The 23003-nt window shown below is 38.6% G+C and overlaps 1 protein-coding gene across 1 annotated transcript in view; it reads left to right on the top strand.

Annotated features, from left to right (window-relative positions):
* Window positions 1-22788, top strand: part of SDHA (succinate dehydrogenase complex flavoprotein subunit A) — a 75128-nt gene extending 52340 nt beyond the window's left edge. The window contains exons 9-15 of the mRNA XM_070728900.1: window positions 6928-7123; window positions 7501-7672; window positions 10023-10141; window positions 12507-12618; window positions 18049-18179; window positions 19263-19376; window positions 22091-22788. Of these exons, the coding sequence (XP_070585001.1) occupies window positions 6928-7123; window positions 7501-7672; window positions 10023-10141; window positions 12507-12618; window positions 18049-18179; window positions 19263-19376; window positions 22091-22177 (931 nt within the window). The 3' untranslated portion in view covers window positions 22178-22788. The remainder of the gene's footprint in view (window positions 1-6927; window positions 7124-7500; window positions 7673-10022; window positions 10142-12506; window positions 12619-18048; window positions 18180-19262; window positions 19377-22090) is intronic.
* The last annotated feature ends 215 nt before the right edge of the window (window positions 22789-23003 follow it).

Genomic DNA, 23003 nt, shown 5'->3' with positions numbered 1-23003 from the left:
TAGAAGAGCCAACTTTGCCTACCCCTGCTCTATTGGAACCTAGCAGAGGAATGATTGGGCACAATTAAAACCACAAGCTCAGTATGGCAACTGACACACCAAAAAGCTGTCTGAAAAATAACAAAAATCATACACCCTAATATTAAGTTAAACACAAAGGGGTATATAAGAGGCCAGCAACGAAAAGCTATGGAAAAAAAGTAGTAGAAGGGTGGGGAGAAGCGGAAGGGAAAGGAAGGTTGCTGAACAGAAAACCCAAGGGAGCGAGGAAAGAAGAAGCCAGGGAGGAAGTGGGAGGGGAAAGCTTAGATGCCCCCCTCCAGGCGTTGCTGCCTCGCCCACCCCCCTCCAGGCAAAGAGCCAGCCCCAAGCGTTCTATAAAGCCCCCCTCCTCAAACAGATGGAACGTTTACAACAGAGGGAGGGGTGAGGAGAAGAGGAAGTCACATTTGCAGTTGCAGCCACTGGGCTTCGGTAACACGAAAAAATGCTGGTAAGCCGACAAAGCATTTGCTCCTCTCCCCACCTCCACTGAGTCAGCCATCACTCTTTCCTTCCCCAACCCACCCACCCCAAGAGATAGAAGCCGCTCCTTCTGCAGTTTGTAGGAGCTGCAATTCATACCGGCTATTTGCAGTCCGATTTTTTTGTGAACATAGAAAAATAGTTCTTGGTTCAGTCTAACTTATTCCTACCCCAAAGTTTCACTTTCCTGCTGTTTCAATACCTCTGTATTAGAAAAGAAAAGATGCCATTTGATGCCAAATACCCTGAAAGGACTTTTGTGAGTGGAACAAATATCCTCAAAATGCATGAGACAAAATTCTCACGGCTCTGCCCCTTCAGGAACTGTTCGCCGACCTCCTCAGTATTAAAAGGAGTTTGAGGCAGTACTGAAAATAGGCTGGGGGGGTGCTTTCCTCCCCACCAGACTGCTTGCTCCCTTGGACGCGCTCCTCCCAGGAATCCCCAAGCAAGCCCCCGTCTTGCGAGGCTTCTTTGAAACTTTTCCCCAACTAGTCTGGGGCATGAATATGACATTTTTGATGATGATGCTCCTCAGACGAAAGCCGCTGGAGCCACCTCAGCAGTTGCTGCCGCTGCTGCCACCACCACTGCCAAATCTACTTACTCAGGCGGTGCGCCCACCTTGTCCCTGCCAGTTGGAGGCCCCAGGCAGCCACTTGGAAAGAGAGGCTTTACTGATGATGCTACGCGCAGTACCCTGGCCATTCCCATGGCTGAGATGCCTGCCTCCTGCCGAGGGCTGCCAGGCAGCCTTGTCAGCATTTGATGTATAAGACGCATCTGATTTTTAAAGCACTTTTTGCAGTAAAAAGGTGCGTTTTTTTAAAAAAAAATTTTTATTGGTTTTGCACATTGAAATTAACATAAAACAAACATAAAATGGTGCACAGTGGCATGTGCCCACCACCCGATTGACAATACCACCACCACCAATTGCGGGGGGTTCAAATATTTACTAATTTATATTCTTTTATTTCCTTAGCTCTACTTTGCATTTGTTTACTATTGAAAGAGTGATTGATGTTTATTTTTCACATTTTCGTCACAAATTGTACTCACCATATAATCTTTCACCTTATTCCATCGTACCATTAGCTTCTCCAATTTATTTTCATCAAAATTGTTTAATCTTATTTCCATGATTTCAAAATGAATGTGATCCACCATGTACCAGTATCAATTCTGTAATGTCCATTTTTTAGACTCTTTCCAACCCAATACCACTACTGCTTGAGCGCTTTCTAATGCTGCAGTTTTTATTTCTTTGAAGTCTCTTAATTCTTTGTTTAACTAATATCGCTATTTCTTTTGTAATTATCCACTTAATATTTAACATTTTATTTATTTCATTCTGCACTTCCTTCCAAAATTTCTGAACTTCAACACACTCCCAGAACATATGCATAAAGATTCCTTTCTTTTGGCAACTATGCCAACAATTCCCTTTCCCTTCCTCTGGAAGTGTGAAAGTTGTGCTGATGTATAGTACCATATATTTAAAATTTTCCTTCTCATTTCTTTAACTCTTGTATTCTTGGTTTTATATATATTTTCTACTATTTCTTTCATTTCTCTTTCATCAATTTGTAAATCGTTTTGTCAACATCTTGTCAAGCCTTTTATTACTTCCTCTTCCGCTTGCAATAACATTCTATATATATTACTTGCCTGTGCCTTTGTATCATTAATCTTTTCTTTTAATATTTTCTCTAAGCAATTTTCTTCTCTCAAAAAGGCTTCTTTATTCTCACTTTTATTTAAATACAGTAGAACCCCGACTTACGAGACTAATTGGTTCCGGAAGGAGGCTCGTAAGTCGGAACGCTCGTATGACGAAACATTGTTTCCCATAGGAAACAATGTAAAGTCAATTAATCCGTGCAACAACAAAAAAAACCCGCTGCCGCCGAACGCGGAAGTTAGCGTTCAGAGACAGCTGCGAAGCGGCGCGCGTGTTTTAAAACGTGGCAGCCGGCCTGGGGGGCTCGGGGGCTTATACCCGAGCCCCCCAGGCCGGCTGTGACGTTTTAAAACACGCGCGCCGCTTCGCAGCTGTCTCCTGAAGCCGGAACGCTAACTTCCGCGTTCGGCTTCAGCAGACAACTGCGAAGCGGCGCGGGTGTTTTAAAACGTGGCAGCCGGCCTGGGGGGCTCGGGGGCTTCCCCCCGAGCCCCCCAGGCCGGCTATGACGTTTTAAAACACGCGCGCCGCTTCGCAGCTGTCTGCTGAAGCCAGAACGCTAACTTCCGCGTTTGGCTTCAGCACACAGCTGCAAAGCGGCGCGCGTGTTTTAAAAGGTTGCAGCCGGCCTGGGGGGCTTGCCAGCACCCCCCCCGAGCCCCCCAGGCCGGCTGCAACCTTTTAAAACACGCGGGATACGAGCGCCAAGGAGCTGTCTCCTGAAGCCGAAAGCGGAAGTTAGCGTTCGGCTTCAGGAGACAGCTCCTTGGCGCTCGTATCCCGAATGTGAGCTCGGGAGGCGAACAAAAATGTCGCTCCCCTCCCAGCTCTTATCTCGAGTAGCTCGTAAGTAGAGCTGCTCGTATGTCGAGGTTCCACTGTATTTACATATTGCATTAATCTGCAGCCATTTCTGTTGGCCCAACCACCATTCCAACCAAGTTCTATTAACTCTTCCGTCCTTCTCATATAATTGTTCTATTCTCATTATCCCTTTACAATTTAATTATTTTATAATTCTGCTTAAGTTAACGTCATTATTTGTATTCAATACATGTAACATTGATCATTTTGAGTTTCTAATTCCCAATTTCCCCTGCCATTTTAACCATATTTCTAAAACTGCTTTCAGAGGATCGGTTAAATTATTAATTTCTATTTTACTCCATTTTTTAAATATTAACTCCTTATTATTTATGTTATTGATTTCCTTTTCCAATTTCACCCCCCCCCCCCCAATAACTGTAGTTCCATTAATCTTTCTATTTGGAATGCTTCCCTATATAACTCTAAGCTCGGGCTCCCCCCCCCCCCTCTTTCTCATTAGCAAACAGCATCTTTTCCTTATTCTAGGTCTTTTATTTCCTTCAATCCAAAAATTTAGTTTACTATCCCATTCCCTCAATTTTGCCCCTGGAAAAGTACCTGGCAAGACCTGAAATAAATACATCATTTTTGGAATAATCATCATTTTAAGAGCTCTAATCTTTGCCATTCTTCTCAACCTTTTTTTCTTCCAGTTTTTTATCTGCTTTTGAATTCTCTTCCATATTGAGTTATAATTAACCGTTGCAATTTTATTAGGATTTTTTAATAACCAAACTCCTAAATATTTCATTTTTTAACCTCCTAATTTCAATCCTGAAACTTTTCGTATCTCAATTTGCTCTTTAGGACCTGTATTTAAACAAATTATCTTTGATTTCTCTATATTAACTGAAAGACCCAATTGATCTTTAAATTCCTGGAATAAAACCATTATTCTTTTCATCATTTCAATTGGGGTTTCAGTCAATACTATAGCATCATCTGCAAAAAGATTTAATTTAAATTCAAGTTTTCCTATCTGGTAACCTCTCCACTCCTTATTGTTTCTAATCCTTATCTTTTAAAGCAGGGATTCAAGATTTTTCCTTTCTTTTTTTTCAAATAATGTACCATTTGTTTGATTGATTTGTTCCCCCATCCCATAATTCTCTGTTTTACAACCATCTTCATTTTATTCCATTGTTTCTCCTCAAGAAATTTTAATTTCTTTTTCTTGTAATAATTTATTCCATTCCCTATTTCTTGTGATTCTCAGACTCTCTTGGATTAAATCTATTTCTTTAATTATTTTTTCTCTTTCTACTTCCCATCTTTTTTTAATATAAGTTTCAGTACTTATGCAATTGCCTCTCATAAAAGCCTTGTGTGTATCCCAAATTATTGTTTGCTTAATTTCTCCTGTATCGTTTATATTAAAAAATTCACACAATTCTTTTTGCAATTTGAGTCTACCTTTTTCACTAACCGAAACAACAGGGTTATATCTCCAGATCCTTTGTTGTCTGTTCAAATCCATTTCTATCACTGCTAATAATGAAGCATGATCTGATAACCAGATACTTTTAACTGCTAATAATGGAGCATGATCTGATAACCAGATACTCTTGAGATGTGTATTCCCCGTTTTATTCATTAATATATAATCAATACAACTAAATTTATTATGTCTTGCTGAATAAAACGTATCCCTATTTGCCACATTTGCGTGGAGGTCCAACATATTAATTTTATTTAAGTGTAACTTTTTCTTTTCCCCCTTTCCTGCTGTTAATTCCAAATTAAAATCTCCTGCAAGGATCACTATGCCTTCTGCAAAGTTGTCTAACTTATGTTTTACATTTATTATGAATTGCTTTGTATTTACATTTGGAGCATAAATTACTGCTACGGTTATCACCTTATTATTTATTTTCCCCTTAATGAATAGCATTCTACCATCTTTATCACTTTTAACATGGGTTAACTCAAAAGGAACTCTTTGATGAATAAGTATTGCAACTCCTTTGCTTTTTGTATTCCCCCAAGACTCATAAATCCATTTCCTCTCACTATTATTAACTAATTTATCCGAACTTTTCCTTCCTTTGTGAGTTTCTGATAAAAACAAAAAATCAACTCTACTATCCCTGTCCAACTTCATAATTCTATAACGGGGGTTTTTTTGCGACACCATTCCGTTCACTTTAGTGACATTAAAATCCTTTCACCCATTATACATACTTTTAAGTGTGTTTCCCCCTCCTGCAAAGCAGAGCCTAATGGAAAAATCTTTGTTAATTATCTTAAACCCCCACCCTAGTGCCCCTTCCCCTGCACCCCCCCAAGGGGGAGTCAACGGGAAAAAAATCAGTTGATCCAAAGAGGCACCCATGGATTTGCTAATCCACTGAGGAGGCTCCCAACATTTCCCCTTTAAAAACAGTAAAGAACCCCCCCCCCCTTCCTTCCCTCTTTATCCCTTGTTAATTAGAAGAGAATACACAAAGAAGCAAATCAACTGAGAACAATAATACCACTTTAACAATTCAGTTCTTATTTCTTCTTTTGACGCGTGGTTCTGGGTTCTTCTTTCTTCTCTTTCTCCTGGAGCAATGCCAGCTCATTTTGTAAAGCCGCAATCTTTTCATCTTTTTCTCGGTCTACAATGCGAATTGGTTCAACTGTAAACAAGTCCCGAATCAAATCTTCAGTTTCTCTCCCCCCCTCCCGCTGCAATTATCTCCTTCGCTGAGGATGCCTGCTGGTTTAAATCCAAATCGACCCCCAGTTACTGAAGCATTTTCTTCCCCTCCTCCAAAGATCTTGCTTGAAAGACTTTTGAATCTTTAAAAACCATTATTGTCACTGGGTATTTCCAGGTAAAGCGAACTCCACTTTGGAATAGAAGATTTGCGATAGGTCTCAATTGGTTTCTTGCCTGCAGTGTCTGAGCAGACAGATCTTTTAATTAAAACACGTATTGGAGTGCCTTTATAATATAGATTTGAAGTTTGCTTTAATTCTCTGTAGATCTCAGCAGCCCTCTTTTCCGAGATAAATCTCACAATGATATCTCTCTGGTTGCCTGGATTCCGAGGGCCGAAAACCCGATGAGCTCTTTCAAATTCATTTAAATCAACTTCGATCTTATTTTCCTGAAGCCACTGATGGATCGCTTGAATAAGTCTTTTGCTTTCAGCAAAATCTTGTTTAAAGCCTCTTAAACGTAAGTTAGATCTTCTTTGTCTGTCTTCCAGATTATTTATGCGTAGCTCATGGCGGCTTTTTCCCTTCTCCAGTTTCACAATTCTCCCATCCTGTGATTTAGACTGGTCTTTTAACTCCTTAACTTCTGCACTCACTGCAGCTAGAGCCATTTGCATCTCTTTAAGTTGTTGTCCCATATTTGCAAATGCCGTTAAAAGTTAATCCATTTCCCCCCCAAATCAGGAGTAGTCGCCATTTTTTCTTTGTTCTCTTTTTTTTTTACTCACAGTTTAAAACGATAACTTGCTTCTCTTTTTGAGATGATCCAAACACGTTTTCAAAAGCTCAGTTTGATTCTCTTCCTCTCAATCCACTTTTTCACCACGTCTGAGAGGGTTATCAGGGGTTAATATTTACTTTTCTAACTCACATTTAGGAGCCTCCCATAGAGGCGTCTATCTCAGTCGACGCATGTGCGCAAATCCTCTTAAAAAGGTGCGTCTTATACACCGAAAAATACGGTAAATAGAAAAGCTAAGAAAAATGTAACTACTAAAATCAAATCAAGTATAGTTTGCAAACACTTCATAAAATTCTCTTACATAAATATTTGTTGGTCTTATGTTTGTACTACTATCTGAATAGTGGTAAGAAAAAATATTTATCTCTATTTAACTTTTTTTTAAAAAAAAAAATAACAACAGAGGTTGTGGTCCTGACAAAGATCACGTGTACTTGCAATTGCACCATTTGCCACCACAGCAGCTAGCAATGCGTCTTCCTGGGATTTCAGAAACTGCTATGATATTTGCTGGTGTGGATGTCACAAAAGAACCTATTCCTGTCCTACCTACTGTGCATTACAATATGGGAGGTATTCCTACAAACTACAAAGGACAGGTGATTTTCAAAACATTTATTTATTGTTTACTGATTGCTTATTGTACCCTATGACAATCATTAAGTGTTGTACCTCATGATTTTGGACAAATGTATCTTTTCTTTTATGTACACTGAGAGCATATGTATCAAAGACAAATTCCTTGTGTGTCAATCACACTTGGCCAATAAATTATTCTATTCTATTGTATTCTATTCTTTCATTAAATCACTATTGAATTTTAATTTTAAATAGACGATGTTTATTTTTTATACACTATTTAAAGCTTTGACAGTATATTAAAACAAGTTCTCATTAGTTTTTCTTCTGTGCCTTAATCTAGTGTCAACATTTTTTAATTATAAGCTGTCATGTTTTGTCTATATACATTTGACAGGTAATTACACATAGAAATGGCAAAGATCAAATAGTACCTGGTTTATATGCTTGTGGTGAAGCAGCTTCTGCCTCTGTTCATGGTGCTAATCGACTTGGTGCAAACTCACTTTTGGACTTGGTAGTTTTTGGTCGTGCCTGTGCTCTTACCATTGCAGAATTATGCAAACCTGGTAAATTTCTTGAGTTTTTAACATTTAAAATGTATATGTTAAATTTTGCAGTACTGTGTTTTGTAACACGTTTAATAATAATAATAATAATAATAATAATAATAATAATAGCAACAACAACAAAACAACAACAACAATAATAATAATTTATTAGACTTGTATGCCGCCCCTCTTTATCATAGAAGGTTACATGTGGTCCTCAAGTTATGACCATAATGGAGACTATCCATTGGGGTCAGAAGTCAGAACAAATGTTAAATGAACTGCCTCAAGTAAAAACTAGTCATCCTTGCTCTTCCCAATGCATTTGTTAATCAAATACATGTGTCATTAATTAGAGGTATCTTAGGGATGGCGTACTTGCCTTGGGTCTCCTAAGGCTTCCTTCATCCTCTGAGATACTCTTGACTCTGCTTTTGCCACTTGAGTGGCCATTCAAGCCTGCCACACAGTTGACTGTCTTGCCAACAAGAAATAATGAGGAAGGAAACACTGGGCACACCTGCCTTTTGTAATTCTGCCACTGTTTCCCCTCCTATCAAGATGCTTTTCTGGGCCACAAAAGGAACCAGTTGTCTGGGATTTTAGAGTTTTTTGCCCAATCCATTGGTCACTGATCAGCTGACTATCAGGAAATTACAAATTCCTGGCTAAAGCGATAACTCTCTTCCTTCCCCAGAAAGCCAGATTTCTTCAATAAACAAAATAAAAAAGCTGGAAGAGCCAGATTTGTTCATCTTTCTCCCCTCCCCAGTTATGTTCCTAAACAAAACTTTTCACTTCTCTTCTCCAATCACTATCTCTTTTAAAAACCTGACTCCAGGCTGAAGAGTACAGGAAAGAAAGGAAGCAAGCAAGCAAAGAAACTTTTTCTGCAGCTTTTGGCCTTCAGCAGCTACAGAAAGGATCACTCAGAATTTTGCAAACTTTTTAACTGTCTGACTGCCTGCAGAACCCAGCTAGGATTCTAAAGACAAGTCCTGGTTAGGTTATTTAGGCAGTTAGACAAAAGATTTGTAAAGACCCAGCATCTATCCCATTTTGCTGCAGCTGGCTAAGCTTTCTGAATTTTAACTGTAAAAAGCATTTATTTGTTTCTTTCCTTTCCCTACTCTTCAGTCTGAAATCAAGGTATGGTTTTTAAAAGGATTATAAATTAGAGGGCAAAAGTGGGGGGTTTAATAATGAGGTAAAAAGATCAAGTCTTATCCTGAAGCTACTGCCTTAGCATGTAGAATCTGGTTTCCCAAAGTTTGCAAGAGCCAGGAAAAGTTTGTATTCTCCCAGCAGCCACCTGATTAGGGCAAAAAGCTCTGAGAGCAGCCACTATTTGCCACAGCAATTGTTCAGTGCTGGAAATGAAAGCATTAAAATGGCTGCTTAAGGTGACAAGGGAACAGGCCTAAGTGCTATAGGGTCATATTGGGATGGAATAGGAGGAAGAGAGGTGGTGGTGGTAGTGGTGCTGCAGCAGCATCCCTAAAATCAGTTGTAGGGGCAATGACTATAGGGACATTACAGCCATCTTAACTTTGAAATAAGTCTTATGTAGTTTTGAGGTGTCTTTTTGTAATTTTGTACATTAATTGACATGTCATATCTGGAGGACTATCTGTAATTGCATTTCTTGCTATCAACTTCTTGCATTTGCATGAAAAGTATAATGCTGTGGGGGGCGGGGGAGGTGTATTCTTTCTTGTAATACAAAATTCAGAGAATATATGTTTCTAAATTCTTTCTCATTACCTCTGCTTAACTTACCTAATGTCATTTAATGTTATTTGGGAGCTTAGCTACTAAAGACATAACTCCTCTATGTTTTCCAAAATCAGCAAACAAACCAACAAATTTAAACTATATGATGTAGAACATGCTAACTTTGTCAGAATGTGTTAGACAGGTAGAAATAAATGAAGAGGGATAATCCATTAACTAACTACACAATGAACAGATTTATAAGTGATAATCACCATCTTCATTTGTATCCCTGAATGACCCCTTCTATTTTATTGATTCCTTGAACCATAGTGGCCAGTACAAATAGTCAGTTGTAGGTATTTTATAGAATAGATTCTTCTGTATTTTTATAAGATAGATGGGAATATGGGTAATATTATCTTTGACGGATCCTTAGTGTGGTCTGAGCTTGCTCGTTTTCTTGCAGATGTTTCATTACCCAAACGAGGTAACAGCATCAGTGATGATATTAGCTAGCTTGGGTAATGAAACATCTGCAAGAAAATAAACAAACTCAGAGAGCACCAAGAATCTTTCATATCAGCCCTGAACTACAAATATTTTCTTTTATTAGCTTTTCTCTGCAGTTAATAATTATGCTTATCCGTTTTAGGAGAATCAGCTCCATCAATTAAATCAAATGCAGGCGAAGAATCTGTTGCAAATCTTGACAAATTGCGTTTTGCCAATGGAAATATAAGAACATCAGAATTGAGACTTAATATGCAAAAAGTAAGTAAGATTTTGGGATTGGAGGATAGGCTTTTAATATGAATTTACAGCACATAATTAATTATTATTAATTATTATCTGTCTGGGAAGAGTTTGATCTGGTGACACCTGATGAAGTGGACAAGGCCATTGGAGCTGTGAGTTCCGCCACCTGCTTACTGGATCTGTGTCCCTCCTGGCTGGTTTCGGCCAGCAGGCAGGTGACACGGAGCTGGGTCTAGGAGATTGTCAACACTTCCTTGAGGAGGGGGTCCTTTCCGGCTGCTTAAAAGGAGGCACTTGTGCACCCCCTCCTCAAGAAGCCTTCCCTGGACCCAGCCATACTTAATAACTATCGTCCAGTCTCCAACCTTCCCTTTATGGGGAAGGTTGTTGCGAAGGTGGTGGCGCTCCAGCGGTCCTAGGTCCTCAACAGTCGGGTTTTAGGCCCGGTTACAGCATGGAAACTGCTTTGGTCGTGCTGATGGATGATCTCTGGTGGGCCCGGGACAGGGGTTTATCCTCTGTCCTGGTGCTTCTTGACCTCTCAGCGGCTTTCGATGCCATCGACCATAGTATCCTTCTGCGCCGGCTGGAGGGGTTGGGAGTGGGAGGCACTGTTCTTCAGTGGTTCTCCTCCTACCTCTCCGGTTGGTCGCAGTCGGTGTTAGTGGGAGGTCAGAGGTCGACCTCTAGGTCGCTCCCTTGTGGGGTACCTCAGGGGTCGGTCCTCTCCCCCCTGCTATTTAATATCTACATGAAACCGCTGGGTGAGATCATCCAAGGGCATGGGGTGAGGTATCATCAGTATGCAGATGATACCCAGCTCTACATCTCCACCCCTTGTCCAGTCAGCGAAGCAGTGGAATTGATGTGTCGGTGCATGGAGGCTGTTGGGGTCTGGATGGGTGTCAACAGACTCAAACTCAACCTTGATAAGACGGAGTGGCTGTGGGTTTTTCCCAGGTTCGCCTGGTGCACCAGTTACGGCCCTATTTGGACCAGGAGTCACTGCTTACAGTCACTCATGCCCTCATCACCTCGAGGCTCGACTACTATAATGCTCTCTACATGGGGCTACCTTTGAAAAGTGTTCGGAAACTTCAGATCGTGCAGAATGCAGCTGCGAGAGCAATCATGGACTTTCCCAACTATGCCCACGTTACACCAACACTCCGCAGTTTGCATTGGTGGCCGATCAGTTTCCGGTCACAATTCAAAGTGTTGGTTATGACCTATAAAGCCCTTCATAGCACCGGACCAGACTATCTCAGGGACTGCCTTCTGCTGCACGAATCCCAGCGACCAGTTAGGTCCCACAGAGTGGGTCTTCTCCAGGTCCCGTCAACTAAACAATGTCGCTTGGCAGGACCCAGGGGAAGAGCCTTCTCTGTGGCGGCCCCGGCCCTCTGGAATCAACTTCCCCCAGAGATTAGAATTGCTCCCACCCTCCTTGCCTTTCGTAAGCTTCTTAAAACTCACCTCTGCCGCCAGGCATGGGGGAATTGAGATACTCTTTCCCCCTAGGCCTTTACAATTTTATGCATGGTATGTCTGTATGTATGTTTGGTTTTACAATAAGGGTTTTTAACTGTTTTAATATTGGATTGTTATATGCTCTTTTACTACTGTTGTTAGCCGCCCCGAGTCTACGGAGAGGGGCGGCATACAAATCCAATCCAATTAAATCAAATCAATATTAACTCATAATGTTCTAAATATTTTTCCCAAAAAATTCCACCCTTGACTTTTCCAAATTTATTACCACCATAAGCTAAATATTGATAAATTATATATTGAGGCCTAATTTGATATGGTTGTTGGGTTCAGCAATTTAAATTGAAGTTAGTTTAGTAACAGTTCCCTAAATTAGACTTCTTATATCTCAGTTTTTTAAATGACTGATTCTCGATCAGTTTCAAAACACTTTATCAAAAAGCTCCACTTAGTTTTTCAATGAACAAATATTTAAATCGTTAAAAATCTGTAGGATATGGTCTGAAACTGTGACAACGTATAAAAAAATGAGATCTCAGAAAATATTCTTGACAACAATTTCTATGTATGGGAAGAAAAAAGTACACTCCTGTTTGAAGCTTTAATAGAATATGAAATATCCATTTTGTATTTATTTAGATATAACTTTGTGCAAAAATGAATTTAACAATATAATTGGGTAATCAAGCCTCTGAAAAGTACCTTAAGTTTGATTCCAATCACCTCCAACTAGTAGTTTACAGAGGCTGAAAACAACTATATCTATATTTGTCTTAAAAGTCTGTGAGTGAGTTTGACATAATTATTTAGGCAAATGTAGAAACTTAAATTTTTACTTAAAGCTGAAAGAAAATAAATTAAGGTGTATTTGCTCCTTCATTCTTTATAGACAATGCAAAGCCATGCTGCTGTGTTCCGTACAGGCCCTGTCTTACAAGAAGGCTGTGAAAAAATGTCCATACTTTATAAAGATTTGGATGATCTGAAAACATTTGATAGAGGTATTATTTCAATACAAATTTCATAAACATGTGAAAATTAATAAATTCTTGTATCTAATCTTGTATCTAAATGTATCTGCATCATAATTTTATTTAAACAAATCAGACTGCAAATTGATCTGCAACTGGGATCAGACTCGTTACTGCTAAGCAAAAAGATTGTTAGATGAAACAGCATGTGACTACCCCATTCAGTTCTGGCAATTCTCGTTGCGGTTGTTAAATCAGAACCAGGATTATTATTAGGTGTAGTTCTCATACTATTCCTGCCCTACATACTCACCTCTGCTTCAACTCTTCACAGCTTCTCTCCCCACCATTTCTATCCTTTTTGCTCTCGTGCACTCTGCCACCTGTCTGAACTGTATTCTGTCACAATCATTTGTTTGATATTACCATGTGCAACTATCATATTCTTCTTTCTTGGCATGCAGTCTCTGTTGATGCTGGGCTTATTGCTTAAGCGGACTCCTGAGGGGTATGCACCACTTTAGCAGTTTCACCATGCTGCACATTTCCATCTGTGCACACCCTATCTGACTATCAGATTCCATCAGATGGAATTCACTGCCTCCTCCTAGCTTCCAACCATGATGCTACAAAGCAGCTGTCTGTTAATTCAATAACATGGTAGTGCCTTATGAGATGCAAGAAAAACAAGGTAAGTGCAGTCTGCAGGTCATGACTTGGAGTAATTATAGCCCAGGCAGCAGTCCCTTGCTCAGCTTAGGTTATGCCTCTGTCCTGTCCTGATGTGCCTGTCTGGCTTGTGATAAGACTGCTGTGACCCCCACCTTTACTCTCATCCTACCCCTGTGTCTGCCTTCTTCATGAGTTGTTGCTAAAGAAGAAAATCAGCAATGAATACAAAGTTTTGTTTACAGGACACATGTTTAAGGACAGCCCTCTGTGCTGCAGGCTGATTATGAAACTTGCAGCTAGAGGTGACAGCAGGCAGTGGCATAGGCTAACATGTATGTAGGACCCCTGTCCTCAGTGCCTGATGTGGGGCCTGCAGCAGAAAGGATTGTGTTTAATGGAATGATGTATTTTTTCTTTGTCTCAAACTTTTTTAGCATATATTTTTAATTGAAAGTTTCAACAACAATAGTAGTAGCAGAAATAGAATGAAGTGAAAGAGAAAAATTAAAAATTATAAATTGAAAAAGGCAAAAGAAAAGCAAAAAATGAAAAATTTAAAGATACTGTATAAAGAAGTAGCTTCCAATCTTCAGAGCAGTTATAAGTATAATAATATTTTAGTCTCTGATATTCTGTTATGACTCTTCTTTCTATAATCTATTCTGTTTCATAATCAAAAACTGTAAATCTTAAATTCATTTTTTCTTTTTTATGGAAAAGTCCAAAAGGGATTTTTAATCACCACTAAACATAGCTATTGTGTTTTCTTTAACCAAACAAGTCAGGTTAGCCAGTTCTGTCTTCTCCACTGTTTCTCTATTATAGGTATTGTAGATAAATATATTTGTGCATTCAGAAATTTCACTGCTATTATCAAATCAGTTATAAAAACAATGTTCCATGGCTCTTTTCTATCATTTACCATCAGTCACAGAGCAAAAGTTCTGATTTAATATTAAAAGTTGAAAATTCTTTTAAAATCCTCTGAATCTTTGCATTTGAGCCTCATATTTTCTAATTAATTTTTTTACATGTCCACAAAAATGATAAAAAAGGATAATTTCCAGCATAAATTTTAAGTACATTTATACATACTAGATAATGTTTTAGTATTGTATACAATAGCATATCATTGAATAGAAATTATCTTTATAACAATATAAAATTTATTCTTTCAACCATGTATTTTCCATCATTCCCATTTGTATACTAATCAATGCTTTTGGTCCACTGTATCATATATTCCTCAACATTTTCATAGTGTTTCAAATTGGAATAAACTACATATTTTAGCAATTATATTTTATCCTTGCTCCAGATATCTTAATAAACAAAACTTTTTACAGTATTGATTGCTGATTTCCTTCTTTAAGAACAAAAATGGAAAAGGCAGAGGCAGAGATGGGACAAGGACTGGGTCAGGAAGCACACTAACTCTGTCACCAATAAAGCAGAATATTTATAGGTTGAAATGATCCTTGGTGCTCTTTGAGTTGGTTATTTTCTTGCAGACATCTCATTAACCAAACTAGGTAATACCATTAGTGCTCATGATAATGTTACCTAGTTTGAGTAATGAAATGTCTACAAGAAAACAGCCAAGCTCAGAGAGCACCAATGATTCTGACACAAGTCAGGGAGGAGCATCTGTAGAGGAGATGAGTATAACCTACACCAAGCAGGGCTTTGCTAGCTGGGATGTAGCTGCTGTAGGTCACCCGACTGCAGCTTGCAACTGTCTCACTGTTGCTTACTATTAAGAAGGAGCAACTCCTTATAGAAAAACAGCTGTTTTGCAATATCACAGTGAGGAGGTGGCTTTAAGTTATTTGAAGTTCAGCAGGCAAAAGCAGTATGCACTTGGAAATGTGTAGCAGCAAACCCAGCATCTAGGACAATAGTGGCAAGCCCAGTACTGAACTGTTGTCACGTTGAGGAAGAAGGGATATATGAGAAAGATCAATTGGGAATAGTAGTGGTAGCATACAGGATGGCCAAAAGGGAAGAGGTAGATGGGGATCACAAAGACCTTGCGAATTGTAGCAGATTGTGAAGGTCAACTAGGGCAGTGGAGAGTGACGGGTAGGTAGCTGAATGCAGGGTGACCAAAATGACAGAGCTGGAAGGCTATAGCAGATGGAGGGAATTGAAATGTATCCTTGGCAGCCCACCTCTATTTATATACTATAAGGCAGACCTGGGCAAGGGGCGACCCAGGGGCCGCATCCGGCCCGCCCGCTGTCTGTGACCGGCCTGCCGCTATCTGACGGCCACGCAGGCAAAAAACAAATGCCACATGGGGTTTTCTACTCCTGCGCAGTGGAGCCGGCACCGCTTCTCCCCCCCCAACAGCTGATCTGCCCCTCCCAAGCTGTTGGCCGGGGAGAAACCCCCGTGGGCTCTCTGGTTTAGGGCGAACTTCTGCGGAGGAAGCTGAGCACTCCGCCTTGAGCTTAAAGAGAAAGGTGGAGGGAGGGTGAGGCAAGAGCTCCAGTTTGGGCAGCATCGCAGGAGTGTGTGTGTGTGTATCCTGTGGGGGGAAAGGGGCGGTCGCTCCCGTTGCTCGGGTGATGGCGCTGCCCAAACCGGAGCTCTTGCCTCGCCCTCCTTCCGCCTTTCTTTTTAAAGCTCGCGCTCAGCCTCTCCCCAGAGGCACATGGCACAGAGGAAAAAGAGAGAAGCACAGAGGGAAAAAAGAGATAGAAAGAAAGAAAAGGGAAAGAGAGGGAGGGAAAGAGATGTGGCGAGGAAGGAGGGAGGGAGGGAAGGAAGGAGCTCTTGCCTTGCCCTCCCTCCGCCTTTCTTTTTAAAGCTCGCGCTCAGCCTCCCCCCAGAGGCACATGGCATAGAGGGAAAAGAGAGGCAGAGGGAAAAAAGAGATAGAAAGAAAGAAAAGGGAAAGAGAGGGAGGGAAAGAGAAGTGGCAAAGGAGGGAAGGGAGGGGGGGTGAGGACTTTTGGAGTGGGGGTAATTTTTTTAAATTTTTCTCTCAACATACTTTCAAACAATACAGTGTGTCATCTAATTTTCCATGAAACAAATGGGGTATTTTTGTTAGTAACCAATATCAATCATCAAAAGAGTTGCAAAAGTTTTTTTTCTAATTTTGTCATCCAGTTGATATACCTGCTATATGGTATGTTTCCAATTGGGTCCAGTCATGTGATTACTTGCTTTATTGTCATGACTTACTACCATAATTGCTGTACTTAATTACTGTTTGTAAGTTGTGGGCTACCTATGCATTACAGTTTTAGAAATCTTAAATTACAAGAAACAGATTCTAGTTGAAAAATAGTGGGATCAATTATTAAAAAAATATGATAGATTTGCCTTTGTTGCAGATATTCAAACAGAAGTTAAGCAACCAGCTGCTCTATGTTGCTTTAATTTAGATTTCTCCACTGATCAGGGTTGAAACTAGTGACTTAAATAGCTTTTTCCAATCCTGATTCGTAAAAAATTCTAAAAATAAATTAAATCTGCGGCAGGAAGGGCTGAAATTATATGCAAATGATGGTATTTGTGCAATTGAGTCTACCCAGAGGGGCGGCATACAAATCTAATAAATAAAATAAAAATAAAATGTGTTAATACTCTTTTTTATTCATTGGAGAAATTATTTTATTTATTTATTTATTCGTTCATTTATTTATTTATTTATTGGATTTTTTTGCCACCCCTCTCCGAGGACTCGGGGCGACTCACAACATATAAATATACAATACACAATATCTTAATCCAATTAACTAACTAAAAATCTTAAAAAGAAACATTTCTCTGTTTCAAGGCAATTACTCAATCGCTTTTGGTATTGGATGAATTGCAAGTATTGCAATATAAATCAGCAAATGTGGAATTATAGAAATGAAATTTTTGAGGCTGTCTACTAGTGATGAGCTGCCAAAATTTTACTGCCACACTATGAGTGTGGCTTATTTTGTCGGTATGGCTTGACAGTCATGTGACCGGGTAGGAGTGACTTGCCAGTCATGTGACCAGGTGGGAGTGGCTTGACAATCATATGATCTGGGGTGGCTTAAAGGTCATGTTTCTAAGTGGTAGTGGCTTACTGACCAAGATAAGTTTTCAAATCGGTGCTTGGACTCTTTTTCAGTTGATTAAGTCACATTATTTGAATAGGCACAAAAAGGACAAATGATCCACAGCACTATTGTTAAGGAGCACAGTGACATTTTAAGGTTTTGTTCTGAACCCACAAGTTTCAGTATGATAACAGATTAGGCAAGTAGCTCAATTTTCTTTAATTGCTATAAAAGTTGAGTTCTAGATAATGATTAAAATGATTAAAGTGTTTATGGGTAAAAACATACTATTTAATTATTTCCTATTTCTAAAGTAATTAAGGATCATACTAAGGCAGTATTTCCCAACCTTGGCCACTTGAAGATATCTGGACTTCAACTCCCAGAATTCCCCAGCCAGCATTCACTGGCTGGGGAATTCTGGGAGTTGAAGTCCAAATATCTTCAAGTGGCCAAGGTTGGGAAACACTGTACTAAGGTACTAGAAAAGGAAGGACAATTAAAAAAACTATTAAGTATTCAATAAATCGTGCATAAACATATACCCCCATTGTGTCCCATGCCCCCCTCACCCATGGGGTTAGCAGCCCATTACTGCCGTCTACACAGCTACAACTTTGTTTTGCTTACTTGCTGTTGCTTTTCAGACACTGACATAACTTGTTTGTAAACTATTGAAAATATCATTTGGAAAGCTGCTCTGCTTTTGGAGATTTTTAGTTTTCTTTTTTTATTCTTCTAGGTGTTGTTTGGAATACTGACTTGGTAGAGACTTTGGAACTACAAAATCTCATGCTGTGTGCTTTACAAACTATTTATGGAGCAGAAGCTCGAAAAGAGTCACGTGGAGCTCATGCTAGGGAGGATTATAAGGTACATATTTATGTAGAAGTTATTTATTCAACTGCTATTATAAATACTTCTAGTGTGAGGAAATTAAGGTTTGTACTTTTTATAGAACTATCCTCAAGCCTATTTCTCTGTCAAAGATGCTTTAGTTGTATTACATTTAATAACTTAAGAATGTGTTAAACAGGCTGTTTTCTGTCACTGAAATTATAAAAATACATGTCATTATCTTGATTACTTTTATGTGTTTCACATTTCTTTAAAAGGATTCTTTTGTTAAATAGTACAGAACAACAAGGAGAATGTGGCTGTCTTCCATGTTTTGCTATTAACTTATTTTTAACCTGTAACTAATTGTCTGTCTGTCTGTCAGCTTACATTACTTACAGTGCTTTACAGCACTCCCTTGAGGTTTACATTGTGACTGCAATAGAGCCTGATCCAGCCCTCATATAGGCCCCAACAATTTGAATCTTTATTTTATTGATCTCAAAATCTTAGAAGGCAACCTTGAGCCCTGTCAGGATCAAACTCCAAGATGTGGGCAAGCTTGCCTACAGCACTGCATTCTAACCACTGTACCACCAAGGCTTCTACATCCTATGATAATACAAATAGTCCTTGTGATGTGACTGTAATGGAGCCTGATCCAGTCCTCCCAAGTCTTTTGGAAATCTGGGCAGGCTGAGGAACAAGCATGAGCAGTGGTGAAGACTTCCCTTCAGGAGACCCTCATCCTTCCCCTCTTTCTCCTGTCACAACCACAGCCAGGGGGAGAGAGAGGGAGGGAGAGAGATACAGGGAGGGAGGGAGATAGAATGAGAGAGAGACATAGCGAGAGAGACACAGAGAAAGGAAGAGAGGGAGAGAGAGAGGAGGGATAGTGGGGAGACTTGGACTAGAAAACCTTCATGTTCCTTTCCAATTCTGTTATTCTGTTATTGTAAAATATATAAGAGCTGGTTATCAAATTAACGTGTGAGTATCAAAATTTATATTTACCATTTAAGGTGTGTTAAGCTAGTTTTGTTGTTTTGAAACATACCTGATCTTATTTGAATGTGAGTATCAAACATAATATACCCTCACTTGTATTTTATGTTCTAGGTTAGGATAGATGAATATGATTATTCCAAACCAATTTCAGGACAGCAGAAGAAATCCTTTGAGCAGCATTGGAGAAAACACACACTTTCTAATGTGGATGTGAAAACGGGGAAGGTATAAAACATTTCCTTAATTTTAATATTTACTTAGCTGTATACTATTTCTAGGGTCCTGAAAGGAATGATTATATAAATTATTAGAAATAATAAAGAATATTGTGCTTGAAACATTTATATGTATGTCTTGCTTTTCCTTGAAGAAATCAGAGCCTCAACTATGTCTTTTCCCATCCTTCCCTTTGTTATTGGTTTTTTTTTTGGGAATAATGAGCTATCCCTGATAGAGAAGAAATAAGATAAAGATTACTTTGTGAATTTCCTTGCATAATTGGGTCTAGACCAGGAATTAGCAACCACATAGGGCAGTGATGCCCAGTCACAGACCAATTCTATGGAGGGTGGTTTTCTGCAGATTTAGGGGCATAGTTTTGCCTACTGCCTGGATTTTGCACATGCACAGATGGAGCTTCGCTGACTTTCACAGCCCTGTCTGCATCCCTGACATAGATAATAGAGGCCATGTCTGGGGGTGAATGGCGAGCTGATCTCTCTCTTTGTATCAGATGAATATACTGATGTTGGAAGTATTTGTAATAGAATTATAAACATGAATTCTACTTTAGGACTATGGTAGATCAGATATATACAGGTAGTCCTCATTTAACATGCATTCGATCAGGAACCATTCAAAGTTACAACTGGTATTCAAACTACTGGCTCAGGATCCAGGTCCTGGGCACACCCCCAGAACATGTGGAAAGGAGCCATACTTGGTGAAGAGAATGTGCTGGGCCCAGCTTGGTATAAGATGGGACAGAGCCAGCAACTTATCAGGAAAGTCAGGAAAAGTGAGAAGTTCTCACCTAACAATTATACTTTTCCTTTTCCAATAACTACACTGAGATGACTGGAACTCCAATCACTAAGCAACATAGAAGTAATGTGTCACCTAATAACTATTTTTAGCAACATAAATTCCAGTCCCAATTAAAGTAATTAAATGAGGCCTACCTATATTTTATTTTGGGACTGCAAACTGGATGACAGGCCAGATACAGCCTATACACCACAGGTAACCAACCCCTAGTTTGGACCATCATTATATCAAAATACTGTCATATTGTATATAACCCTTCCTTTTCTAAAGTCACCAATGTGGCTTACAATACAAATAGTCCTTGCTCAACAACTATAGTTGGGATTTACATTTTAATTATAACTAATTGTAATTGTTAATCATGTCACACGATATCATTTCATTTTATTACTATTACTATTGTCATAAATTGAGTCACAGTAGAGACATAGATTAAGAAAATCATATAGCCAATAAGCTGATCCATTCTCCTGAAAGGGCATTTTTGCTGGAAAACAGCAAAATAGCCCATTGGATAATGCAGTTATATGTCTGTTAAACTCCACAACCAGTCGTGAATGCAAGCCACTTGCCAAACACTGTAGGTTTGATCATGTGGCTGCAGGGAAATGGTGCAACTATTGTAACTTTAAAAATGGTTTGTAAATAACTTTTTGTTGAGTCCATTATAATTTTGGTCAATAAGTGATCAGTCATTAAGTGGGGATTACCTGTACACCTAGCCTTACTTTAAATAATAATTTCTAATACAGTGATACCTTAGTATTCAACTGCTTCACAACTCTTTGAGTTAGATATGCAACACATTTTCATGTGAAAATGTCCTAGTATTTAAAGTATTTTGGTACTCAACACACTGCAAGAGAAAGTGGGTGACAGTGACGTAGAATGGATAAGTTGACCATGCTGCAAAAATTACTGATAGAGGAAAAGGGACAGATACAAATCCTTCTCAGCCCAAACAAAAGGCCATGTAAGTGACCTGGTTTGTTTGATACTCAAACCTTTTAGTACTCGTGATGCCTCCTGGAACCAATTAAAGACAAATACTGAGGTACCACTGTATATGATTCTTGGGTATTTGCTAGATGAGGAAACTGAAATCTAATCTAGTAGTAGATAAAGAAGACTTGAAATATTGTTGGACATGGAATACATTTTATAAATTTTATGCATGGAGACAGGAAGTAGAAATGAGAGGGAAAAATTCTTTGTTTATTTATTTATTCAACTTCTATGCCACCCAATCCCATGGGACAGCTTATGAAAATCAATAATTGTTAGTACGGAAAACAAAAATGTATAAAATTATGATTATAGTAAGGGGAAACTATAATTACTGTTATAATATTGTTACAATTATTAGCTTGTATTTTAAGATTTTCTATTAACTTTTAATTAGCTTTGTTTTATATGTAACTATTATCCTGATATGTCACTGTCTTTTCAATGAAGTGATGGGGGGTGGAAAGAGAGAACGGTGTAGAAGTATCTTAATTTGGCTTCATTGTAATCCTTACTAAGCCACTTTATAGACTATGTAAAAGTTACATTGGTGTATGATCTGGAAACTGAAGGTTCACTAAAGGTTAAATATAACCTGAAGTTTGAATTAAAATTTGCTATATGAGAATTTGTGCTACTTAATTACAGAAATAAAAAATACAATTTCAGCATGAATGTGGCAATATTTGGTTATAGACCTCCTTTCTTTCATAGAATATTTTTCATGTAGATAAATTTTAAATATTTATGGTACCGGTAGTATATCATAATAAATTGCACATTTATTAATATCAATGTAAACATAAAATTTGAATTTTGACAAACTAAATGAAATATAAAATATTAATAGTACTTTATTAATAAGATGAACCTTTATTTTTTTTTAGGTTTCACTGGATTACAGACCTGTAATAGATAAAACCCTGAATGAAGAAGATTGTGCTACAGTTCCACCAGCCATTCGGTCTTATTAGTTATTTTGATTCGTATTTTTGTTTTTCATGCATAAGCAAAAATACTGGGCAAACATACAATTCATTGTAATAAATAAAATAGCATATTGATTTAAACCTTTAAAAATCTAAAACCTGCTCTAATTTTTTATGCTTGATGTATGAGTTTTGAGATGTGAGCTATATATTGCAATATTAAAATTCTTGCATGCGAGTCAGTTTCTAATTTTCTCAGGACGCTAGGAATCTGCTTATTGTTGTATCCATTATTTTCATTATCCTGTAATAAATTTCTAGTGTGTTATATTAAGAAACTATATGTATGTGATGGAAAAGGAGTTTTATTGAATGTAAGAGCACTATCAGACCAGCAATGTAGAGTATCATTTAATAGATTGATTTGTGCTTACATCAATGTATTACTTCATTGTAACTTTTAGTAACTACATGGCATTTTAAAATGTAATTGCTGCAGTCATTATGATCATGAATATTACTTCAAATGGGCTTTTCTTGTTTATTACAAACTCTAAAACTACTTTATCATTTTCCTTTTAGTGAGGTATTGAATTAAAATGAGTGTTTTTGGGGGGGGAATTTCAGGTCAGTAAGAAATAAAGATAAATTGATAACTATTGTGTCAGGTCTGCCATCTTCAGCTTTTATGGTTTGCTGGCATCCTGTCATAAACTGCTAGGGAGGGAAGAGGGGGCAATGTAGAGTAGCGATGAGCAGGAAGAGGGAGGGGACAACTCTGACAGAAACAAGTATGAGAATTGGCATGTTCAAGGATACCTGGCCTGAGATCCACTGGCCCCTCTACAATGCTAAATCTTTGGTCAACGGG

This window comes from Erythrolamprus reginae, chromosome Z, assembly GCF_031021105.1.
Source record: "Erythrolamprus reginae isolate rEryReg1 chromosome Z, rEryReg1.hap1, whole genome shotgun sequence".
Lineage (NCBI taxonomy): Eukaryota > Metazoa > Chordata > Lepidosauria > Squamata > Dipsadidae > Erythrolamprus > Erythrolamprus reginae.
Note: the sequence above shows the minus strand (reverse complement) of the source record. Positions and strands in the feature narration are given on the sequence as shown.